At 43.6% G+C, this 10,579-nt stretch overlaps 1 protein-coding gene and 1 pseudogene across 3 annotated transcripts in view; one reads left to right on the top strand and one right to left on the bottom strand.

The window, feature by feature from the left end:
- LOC111670556 (angiopoietin-related protein 1 pseudogene) overlaps window positions 1–2,019 on the bottom strand; it is a 5,906-nt pseudogene extending 3,887 nt beyond the window's left edge. The window contains exons 1-2 of the transcript XR_015438536.1: window positions 1,941–2,019; window positions 334–615 (exon numbers count right to left, since the gene is read on the bottom strand). The product of XR_015438536.1 is annotated as an angiopoietin-related protein 1 pseudogene (transcript). The remainder of the gene's footprint in view (window positions 1–333; window positions 616–1,940) is intronic.
- LOC111670563 (protein zyg-11 homolog) lies at window positions 2,006–9,383 on the top strand. Of its 2 annotated transcripts, none has more exons than XM_023427321.2 (14): window positions 2,006–2,200; window positions 2,749–2,914; window positions 3,239–4,038; window positions 4,225–4,365; window positions 5,280–5,456; window positions 5,717–5,781; window positions 6,065–6,164; window positions 6,389–6,439; window positions 6,778–6,939; window positions 7,068–7,115; window positions 7,556–7,756; window positions 7,842–7,894; window positions 8,479–8,545; window positions 8,800–8,997. In XM_023427321.2, exons 1-14 carry the CDS (start codon window positions 2,198–2,200, stop codon window positions 8,821–8,823), a joined length of 2,058 nt encoding a protein of 685 aa, XP_023283089.1. In that variant the 5' UTR covers window positions 2,006–2,197; the 3' UTR covers window positions 8,824–8,997. The 2 variants fall into 2 exon arrangements, with proteins under 2 accessions (XP_023283089.1, XP_023283087.1); XM_023427319.2 differs by having other exon boundaries at window positions 2,009–2,200; window positions 8,448–8,545; window positions 8,800–9,383.
- The last annotated feature ends 1,196 nt before the right edge of the window (window positions 9,384–10,579 follow it).

Raw genomic sequence — 10,579 nt, 5'->3', positions numbered from 1 at the left:
CACCATATGGATTTTAAAAACACATTAATGCTCAAATGTGTAACTTAAGTGCTTTACAGTGATTCCATAGTTCTTTATGAAGTGTCATGGAAGTCTAGAGGATTCAGCTTTCATCTAAAACCTCAATCTAACTTCATTGTTTGAAATGACCTCGACTTTTACCAGTAAATACCATTTTCCCTATTTGCAGTTATGACTGGCAAGATATGAGGTTTCAACAATTTCCGTACTTTTCCAGAGAGGATCGAAAAAAAAAACCCTACAAATGCCATATTCATTTTATGAGCAACCTGATCACGAAAAAAAAAAAAGAAAGAAAAAGAAAATTCTTACCTGTGTCAGCGGGTTCACTCAGTGGTCCAGGGTGTGCAGGTAAGACCCAGCTTGGCGTCTCAGTTGTGGTTCCTGTGCAGGTTCATGCTCTCCACTCCCCTCCTCTCACTCTCATGTCTCCCTCTGTCTTTGCTCTCATTGGGAATGAAGGCCTGCACGAGCAGACGCCGTCCACCAGGAGAGAACAGTGGAGGGTGGTCCGAACACAGAAAGAGGGAGGCTGATGGTGCGATTTTCCTCTGTGGTCTGAGCAGGGGGAAGGCTCGGCCCTGCCTTCCTCCTCTGATGTCACATAAAGTTTAGGTAGAAAGTCAAAGTCTGCTCCTCATACAAGGTTGCACCACAAATGAATAACAGTGAGGAATCAGATTGGCTGGGATCAGCGAGAGCAGCGAAGACACTCAAAATCAGGCTAGCTTTCATCATTTAATTCTCAGAAGATCTTGTCTACAAGGTTAGTTTGTCTCCCAGACAAGCAATTTGTCTGTAAGGCTCATGGATGTTGATGTCATACACACACACACACGCGCACACACACACTCATCTGTCAGCTTCACTCATGTGTCTATATTTCTCACAGTCTACTTACTCCTCCTCACAAAGCTGTTTCCTATCAGCTCTAATCTAATGACTGAACGACTCTGGCAATTCAGTAGCTTTGACATAATAACAGGAGGTCTGTTTTGGATGTGAGAGCTTCTCTTGTGTTTGCTCCGTATATGGATTGTGAGTGCCTCTCACTGCAAACACAAGAGCTATTGGCAGCTGTGTTTATTTTGTTATGAGGACAATATGCAGAGGGCTTTGCAGACAAAAAAAAAAAACACCCCTCAGCTAAATGTTTTGGATTTGAGGAGGAAGCACAGGCTTTGATGCATGGGGATTCTCTGCGTGGGGAGACATACTTCAGCATGTGGGAGGACAGTTTTGCTTATGAGCAATCGAGGCAGGACATTAATAATGTAGGAGAGTGTGTGTGTGCACATTAAAAGAGTGTGGGGGCTTGCGTGTGACCCACATATGTGTGAGGACACATGTTTGTGTGCGTGTGATTGAGAGTGTGCGGCTCTCAGGTGGTCGGTTGTATGTAATAGAGGCCGTCCAGTTTAAATAAATGACATAATTGTTATGGAAAGAGGCTGAAGAAATCATTCAAGGCATGGACATGCAGTTTCTGTATCTGCTCTACATTTAGATAAAAGTACAGCTCTTGTGTAGCGTTGCAGTCTGGAGCAATTGGGGGTCATATCCAAGTAATGGGTCCCAACACAATTTTGTTTTGTGTCTTTTGAATTTTGAAAACTCGTCTGTACCTAATAGGACACTTCCATACTTAATTTGTGCTCCTGTGTCCTAATGTCACAACAGAGGGGGAAGACAAAGCCCCCAACCCCCAATATGAGTGTGTATGGAGGAGGTGCCCCATTTTTATCTTTGCCCCTGGCATCCGAGTGAGCTCATAAATATTATCTCTAATTCATGAAGCAGGAATTTGTCTCTTACTAAGTGGTGCAAAAACCAGCTCTCTCTGTGAGCCCCTCCTTGTGGCTAAAGGAGTTCACTGCCCCCCTCCATCTTTACAGAAACTGATGGTTGACATAACCTACCTTCAAAGTACCTTCATACACGCTCCCGGTGACGTCATGCGGACTGACCAATGGGAAAGCGCTCAGCCTGTGACAGTTGACTCGATGATCAGCAGCGGCGACTAAAATCTAAAACAAGAAAATGTCACAACTTTTCTTGGATTTATCGAGAAGAAATGGATTTAAACTATGAGTCTTGACTTAAACGTTGCCAAACGACGTTGTTCCGTGTTTTTTATTTATTTATTTTTCCCCACTCGACTGTTTACTTATTAAACATGGTGAGTTTGACCCTTCCCTTTCTATAAATGTAGCCTTTCTTGTTTATTTAGTTTCACCTTTACGCTTAACCCATAAGGACCGGTTGCTTTTGTCCACTTTGCCCTACACAGAGCCCGGGGATTATGTGATTTAGACGGGCTTTGCTTATGTTCATCTGCTGCGGATAAAATTAGACTCCTGCAGTGTTAGAGATCCTGTGTCACTGAGGATCTGTAGAGCCCCGAGGAGAAAGCCTGAGAGACAACTGTCAGGGTTTATATGTGCTTGACAAATGTGTTCAATGTGAACAAACAATAAAGAAAAACCTCCTACACATATTTAGAGGGTTACTGCATAGATGTCTTACATCCTGTACAACCCACAATTGGAATAACAGCCGAATAAGTCTTAAGATTTTTGTCTCAGTCATTTCACCCAAATTGTTTTTATAATATATTATGTGGGTGAACCAATCCTTTAAGATCACTACACTTGTGCTTCTGCCTACGCTGCCATATGTAATTATCCAGTGGCATGACTCCTCTTATTACCTGGTGATGTGTGGCAGGAAGCCGAGGGCCCCCAGGGCTTGAGCGACCTCTGCTTGGCTCAGGTGTGCCGCAGCCTGGACTCCCTGTGCAGCAGACGAGCAGACGGCTCCATGAGCCTCAGCTGGGCCCCACTGTTCCCACAGGAGATGGCTGACCAGCTGCTGCGAAAGATGGCAACTGCAGGTAGGTCAGAAGGACAGAAAAGGCTCCGGCAACATCAGGATCAACAGCTGTGGGAAACTGCAGCGACTATAGTTATAGAAAAGGGACGCAACAAAAGTGACTTACATGTGACCCTGTGTTAGTTATTCTTCATGCACACAGCCTCCTGTATAAAATGTGAGAATATCAATGTCCCTGACTTACCCTGTCATCTGATGATTTGTTAGTTCACAGTGTGCGATGCCAGGCTGAAATGATGGGAAAATTCTACTCCACAAACATAAGTGTGGCTAAACTGATGCTACTTTTTCCTACAACATGGCTGTGTTTGCTTCTCCCTACAAGGGATACTGAATGACACAACTGTTGGGATTTTCCGAAACTGCAAAGAGCTCCGCCTGCGCCGAGCCTCCATCCGCTGCTGCCCAGTATCTGCAGACGCTTTCTGTCTGGCCCTCTGCCCTCACCGTCTCCAGGAGCTAGATGCCTCCTGGGTCCCTGGGGGCCTCACTGGGGCTAACATTGTCGCAGGCATGGCATCCAACCTGGAGTGCAGGTCCAGCCTGCAGAGGTTGTCCCTCAATGGGCTCCGTCTGGACTGGGAGTCTCTGGAGGAGGATGGAGGGGTCCGAGTTGGCTTCAGCTCGCTGCAGGGACTGAGGACGCTAAACCTGGCCAACACAGACCTGAGTGACGCTGCCCTGGAGGATATCTGCACTCTCCCTCAGCTGGAGACTCTGGATATCTCCTGCAGTGCCGTCTCAAACCTCACAGCGCTCCTTGAGTGCAAGAACACCCTGAGGTCCTTAATCGCCCACCGGCTACGGCAGCTGGATATGTCACCTGCCAGGCTGCTCTTTGTCCTCAGCCAGCTTCACGCTCTCAAGCATCTGGACTTTTCCAATGACCACTTTGCTGTGGATGACAACGACGGGAGGGACGGGGATGAGACAGTGCGGCAGCTTCTGGAGGGGAGTCCCCAGGTTCTCCCTTCCCTTGTTTCTCTAGATATATCCGGGCGGAAGAGGGTCAATGAAGCCGCAGTCCGAGTGTTTGTGGAAGCCAGGAGCGGGCTGGTCTTCCTGGGCCTGCTAGCCACCGGGGTCAGCTCCTGTGCTGTCCTTTCTTCACAGGAAAACCTAAAAGTAAGGATGTAGCGCGAGCATCGGGCACAGAGTTGATGTCATGACATCGTGGGTAGACACATGAGCTTGACTCGTGCATAAGTTTCTCATTTGAATTTGACTCGAGGCTCCTTATTGTGTATTAACAGAATATGCCCGCTGCATTTCCTGTCTCTGTGACGCTGCTGATCTGCTGTGTATGTTCAGGTAACCGGAGAAGCTAATGAGAACCAGGTGTGTGAGGCCCTGAGACGCTACAGAGACAGGGAGTGTTTTACACGAGAGGCCCTCGTCCATCTCTACAATCTAACCACAGACATTGACAAACCACGACCGGATATGCTACAGGTACTGTGGTCTGGTTCCGTCATTGACTGCGTTCTTGTCACACGGAATATCTCACTAGCGCTGGAACGACAAGGTCATTAATCACTTAGGTAACGGACAGAAAATGAATCTACAAGTATATTGATAATCAAAGCCACTCCACCATATTCACAGATCTCAACCATTCATACAGATAGGACTGATGCCAAAACTAGAATACAAAGACCCAGGCTGTAGGAAACTAGAATTGTACTTACTTGCATTGTATAGTAAATTAACTAAGATTTTATATCATGTTTTCCAATTGTGTTACAGAATATCTGAAACACTTATTTTCTGCAGGATGAGATGTTGGAGTTTTAACTAGTTAGTTAGTTAGTTAAGCCATTTTTTAATCAGGTTAACTTTTTCAAGAGAGACCAGTACATAAGAATAAACATATATAATATAAGCATAGGCAAACACAGAAATTGACATTAATTTATAATTCTTGTGGCATTCAGAAAGCTTGAGTATAATTAAAATCTTCTAAAGAGAGATTTTATTTTATTTTATTATATTAATTTCAGTGACTTTTGTGTCCAGCTCTGTTTGTAAGGAGTTTATTTTAATACAGTTTGTCCAAGCTCAGTGAGAACATGCAGAGCAGCTAAAGTAAAATTGTCCTGTGATCTGACATTATAATTACTGTACTTAGATGTGATGAGAGGGGAGGTAATGAGGCAGTTTCTAGTGGAGCTGCACAGATAGAGAGCACAGTGCAGCTCCACAGCTGGCTCTGTGAGAGGCTGTAGGAGGTAGGAAGGTTACGCACTAATACAAAGCTGGGGATTGTTCTCGACAGTTTCCAGCCCACTGACAAGAGTCACAAACACGGAGAGTTTCTGATCCTAAAAACACATGTGATTATGACACGGACCTCCTGTTTCCTGTAGCTGGTGCTGAGTGGGATGCAGAGCCACCCCACCTCCCTGCACGTCCACCTGGTGGCCACTGCGTGCGCATTCAACCTGACCACTCAGGACCTGGCAGAGTCCATGCCCGTCAGCCTGATCACCTCCGCTGTCACCCAGCTGCTGTACGCCATGAAGACCTTCCCCGGCCACCAGCAGGTTAGATGTTATGTTTCAGATTACACAGCACATAATGATATCATGTAGTTACACAACAGCAAGATGTAACTGCGACAAAGATGTCACCGCCAACTGGACTGTCATGCATCGCATCTTGATCTAAATGTTTCTGCTTTAAATGTTGTTTTTGGTTACAGCTCCCATCCTGCCACCTTCAGACAGTATCTGTAGCTGCTCATACTCATATTTGTTTTACACCCATATGTTTCTTCAATTCATAAAATATTTCATCCCTCCAGGTTCAGAAAAACTGTCTGCTGGCACTTTGCAGTGACTACATCCTTCAGGATGTCCCATTTGACAAGTTAGTTTACTTTTCATTCACTTATAATATGAGTTATGGGCCGACGGTGATGCAGCAGCCAAGATAATCACTGCACTAACAGCGTGGCGCTATAATGTTTTTCCAATAGAGTGTGATCCAGCTAGAATATATTTAGTCCTTAAGTCTAACTGCCAAAAGAAATAGTCCTTCCAGATGTAAAAGTGCAGACGTGAACTCAGATTTTCTTGAAGCTTGTCTGTACATTATTGGTATATTTTTCTAATGCTGTGTTCCCTCTCCCCATGCTGTGATCATGCTTCAGGTATTTAGCTGCCACGCTGGTGATTAACTGGCTGAGCAGCCACGAGGATCTGACCCTTCAGAGGATGGCTGTGGCTGTCATCTCCATTCTGGTGGCCAAGGTCAAGACACTGCTCACTTACTGTGCATTAGTCTGCTGCAGGAAAATATTATGGCACCTGTTGGTCAGCGCCTGTGTCTCTGTCACACTGCTTTCAACAGCCAGCTTTATACTTTCATTTAGTCCTGTTAAATGGGGCCATATTCCCTGTGGGATGAAACATGCTGTTCAAGTCTGACATTTAGAAAACTCAAAGAATAACTCATGTTTTTGTTTTATTTGCAGTTGTCCACAGAGCAGATGGCACAACTCAGCAAGGACGTCTTTATTATGAAGGTAGATTCACAATTTCAGAGTGAGAGTGAGTGTCTCTCCTTTCTGTTTTTCTCACCTACCGTATATAATCATCTCCTCACGGTCACCCACGAAACATCCTTCTCAATTTACTGTTACTCCATTATCCAATCACGTTTCTCTCATTATGTATGTAATCAAGCAATTATTGTATTTCTGATGCCACATATTAATATGTTAATCATTTCATCCAAAAAATGTTGCATGTCTCCCCACCAGAGGATGCTTCTCATATTTCTACAAATCTATTTTACAAAAATGGATGTTACTTCCCTTTTTTTTCTGTCCCGTGTTCTCCTCTCCTCGGCTCTGTCTAACAGCAGCTGCTGGCTATCGTGCAGCAGAAGGCGATGGTGGGAGTGGTGGACTCCACTCTGAAGTTCGCCCTGAGTGCTCTGTGGAACCTGACGGATGAGATGCCCGCTGCGGCCCGCAACTTCATCGAGTGCCACGGCCTGGAGCTGTACGAGGAGGTTCTGGAGGTAGAGGAGCCCAAAAATAAAACAAAAACAAAACAAATAAAACAGATGATGAAAATGCACCTACATGGAGATTCTCAGAAACACAAACATTTTCCCTCTCATGCTTTCCCCTTTTTTCTGCATTGCAGTCGTACTACACTGAACCTTCTATTCAACAGAAAGTTCTTGGCCTCCTGGTGGGTTCTGTGTGTGTGTGTGTGTCTGTGTGTGTGTGTGTGTTTGTGTTAATAGTTGTAAACATATTTTGACCATATGCCATATGTGCCACAGTCCAGCACGGCATGTTCTTGTTTTTATAGCTTATTTGCACTAATAGATGCCATAGCTGCATGAGAATGTATCTTCCATAATAACGTTATTCTCATTTTCTTTTTGCAGCCGTTCCCAGATTTAGGGCTTAAACAGGCAGCATCTGAATATGGGAGTCATGTCAAATCATTTTCATAATACGCCCAAATAGTTTAAGTTAATTTGCCACTAGGAACAAAATGAAGTTATTCTGTAGAATCTAATATAAAACATTTCCTGTGTCCCTTCTGCCCCTAACCCCTTTCAAGTTACATCCTGCATTATTGTTGCTGTCATCACTGCTATCATTTGTCTCCCTGTGTTGCAGAACAATATAGCAGAGGTGGAGGAGCTGCAAGCAGACCTGTTGGAGGAGGACCTGCTGGAACACGTCCTCAGCCTCCTGCAGGATTCCCAGGTGGAGGTCGGGGTCCGTTACTTCGCCGGGGGGATTCTGGCGCATCTCACCTCCAGACCGGAGGCCTGGACCCTGGAGGAGGAGCTCCGCACTACCATACTGAAGCAGATGGTGTGTGTTTTGGACGCTGGTTTTCATTTAACGCACAATAAAATTCACCTTTGGCTCTTTTCAATGCACCTCTCTTTCTTTGCAGCATACTTCCATAATGACATGGACCCAACTGGAGAGAGAAATGGTCTCTTACAGGTGAGAGAAAAGCAAACTGGACAGAGGAGAAAGAAAGCTTTTCAGAAGCCGTCGTTTTAAATGCATTTACTCATTCTGTCTGTTCACTTCAACATCAAATGGAAGCTACATGTTGCATAACACTTTATTTAAATAGTTTCCCATCAATTACACATCCTACTTTCTTTCTAACACTCTTACATAACATGCCGTGCTGTTGCTGATTTTATGTATTTAATGTATGCATGGCATGAAACACTGAGCACATTTAGCATAATTGCAACTTGTTGTATAGATTATTTTAATTGGATATCTGCTATAGGGATTTGTCACAAAGGATACTATCATAAGTGCTAAAGAAAGCTCAGACAGTCACAAGAAAATATTTTCAAACCTGCTGAAAATGATTTTCTGCCAGTGACACTTCACTTTTCATTCCCGGGGTTGCACTGATGCCGAGGAAAATCGACCGCCTGGAACCTCAAGCACAAAACAAATCAATGAAAAATGTCAAGAATTACTTAAAGCTCTGCCCGTTTTTTAATCGTAGTATACTGTGATGCCAACATTTCAGGTCGTTCCGTCCATTTTGCCCTCTGCTTCAGACTCGTCAGCCCTCAGGAGTGCAGCTGTGGGCAGTCTGGGCCATACATCTGGTCTGCAGTCAAAACAGTAAGACACACAAATGCTACTGTAGAGATCAAAGGGGAGGTTTGACTATGGGGGGCATATAGGGGGATCTAGTGGTTATTGTATGTGTATGTATATGTATTATTTCCTTAATTACTTTGTGTTTCCCACAAAATCACAACCTTATGTAATAATAATTGATTCAAATAGACCCGCCTGGTTTATTAATAGTTAGGTGGTGTTGGGGTTGAGAGTCTATTCCTCGCTCATCTTCCTCTTCCTCCTTCATCTTCTAGCGTCACATTACAGCGGCATGCTAGAGAGGGAAGGCATGACTGAACTTCTGAAGGCTTTGGCTGCACATCCCGACACACACACCGACATTAAAGGACTATCAGAGACCATCTTGGGAATGGTAGAGCAACACCAGAGTCACTCGGGAGCCTTCAGCAACCAGACGGGGCCTCGAAACTCTTGACAAAAATGTAAAAGAACTTATTTGAAGTGATGTCTTTGAGCTGAGCCCGAAATGTGTTCGATGTAAGGTTGCAGATACAGTATTGATGCACAGACAGTTCATGTCAGTCCTCTTGGAATTAATATTCAATAGAATAAGCTATGGAATGTAATATATAGAAATATATTTGATATAGAGTTTAATCACTGGTTGTGAAAACTTAATTATTTGTTTTTTGTTTTCTTATTATCTACTTTAATGATAGTGGCAGATAAAATCCTTTGAAAACTAAAATAAATGTTTACAGAGAATAGTTGATATCCTTTAAAAAAAATTGCACTATTTTGAGGTAAAACTGCAGCTAGATTTGAAAAAGTCTGATTTTAATGAAGTGCTCCAAATAAACTGAAATTGGAGACCAAAGCTTGTGCTGTAAATCGTGCATAGATCCAAAACCCGTCACTAGAGGGTGCTTTAGGACTGTAGCTTCAGGGCTGCTTTGCTCTTTCGACCTGTTTGTGTAAAACACCCAGGCATTAGATGTATAGATTCAATATCATACATGATACAAGTGACAAGATACTAAAGCAGCCTGAATCCACTGAGTTTTTCTGTGTGTACTGGAGGCCTCATTATAAACCAGTCATGCTTGGAAACAAGTTATTTATCCTCTCCTCTCCCTCTCTCTCTCTCTCTCCCCTGGTGAGATGATGCTGAATTCATTATATTTTATGTAACACAGCTGGAAGACAGAACTGCTTGTAGGCATCTACAGAGTCTATTCTAAGTTGGCCTATTAATAATTCCTTTTGAAAAGTGGATTAACAAGCTCACATGAATATTTGAGTTGCATCACCATGTTCAACTTTTTAGTGTCAAATCCCCTCAAGGAATTCAAAGGAATCTACTAAATAGAAAATGGCTTTGCATGCCTGTGATTCAGACAGGTCAGTCCTTGCCTTATGAGCGGTAAGCTGTAACCTCTGAACATTAAACTCACAGTGGCAGGCCTGTGGGATCAAAGGTCAATGTTGCCGTGAGAAGTTCAAGTCCTGAGAATTGTAGGGAAACTTCCCTGCTTTCCAGGGGCCGTAGGTTTTATCTGCATTATGCATGGTGACAGTTGTTTATGTGGAAAATGTTGCAAGTGAGGAGGTAAAGGTACCGGAGGAGCCAAAAGGGTAATTGTGGTGTCTATTGCGTTAATCAGGTCTTCAGTTTCTATCTGTGGCTCAAAGAGTGCATTAATATTCAAGTGACACATGAGACAGAGACAAACAGAAAGACTGTATCAAATAGACAGAGGATGAAAAACAAAGGAGGAAATAATTATAGTAGAGTTGTTAGATATTTTAAGAAATGTGCTTATTTGGTTGGAACAGAAGACTGACACCACTCAGGCCTGTACCCGAAACATGAAGCTACTGTCAGAAGCTGGTTAGCTTAGCTTTGCATGAAAACGGGTAAAATGGTTAGCCTGGTTTCTATTGAGAGGTAACAAAATCCACCTACTGACGCCACTAAAGCTAAATGAGTAACACATTCAATCTGTACAACTGTAGAGTCAAAAAACACAATTTCGGAAGCTATGTGCTGGACTATGTTAGCGCTAGTTGCAA

The sequence above is a fragment of the Seriola lalandi genome, unplaced genomic scaffold, assembly GCF_002814215.2.
Source record: "Seriola lalandi dorsalis isolate HSWRI2012SDOR001 ecotype SW California unplaced genomic scaffold, Sedor1 jcf7180002054857, whole genome shotgun sequence".
Classification (NCBI taxonomy): Eukaryota; Metazoa; Chordata; class Actinopteri; order Carangiformes; family Carangidae; genus Seriola; species Seriola lalandi.
This window is presented reverse-complemented; position numbering and strand designations above follow the sequence as displayed.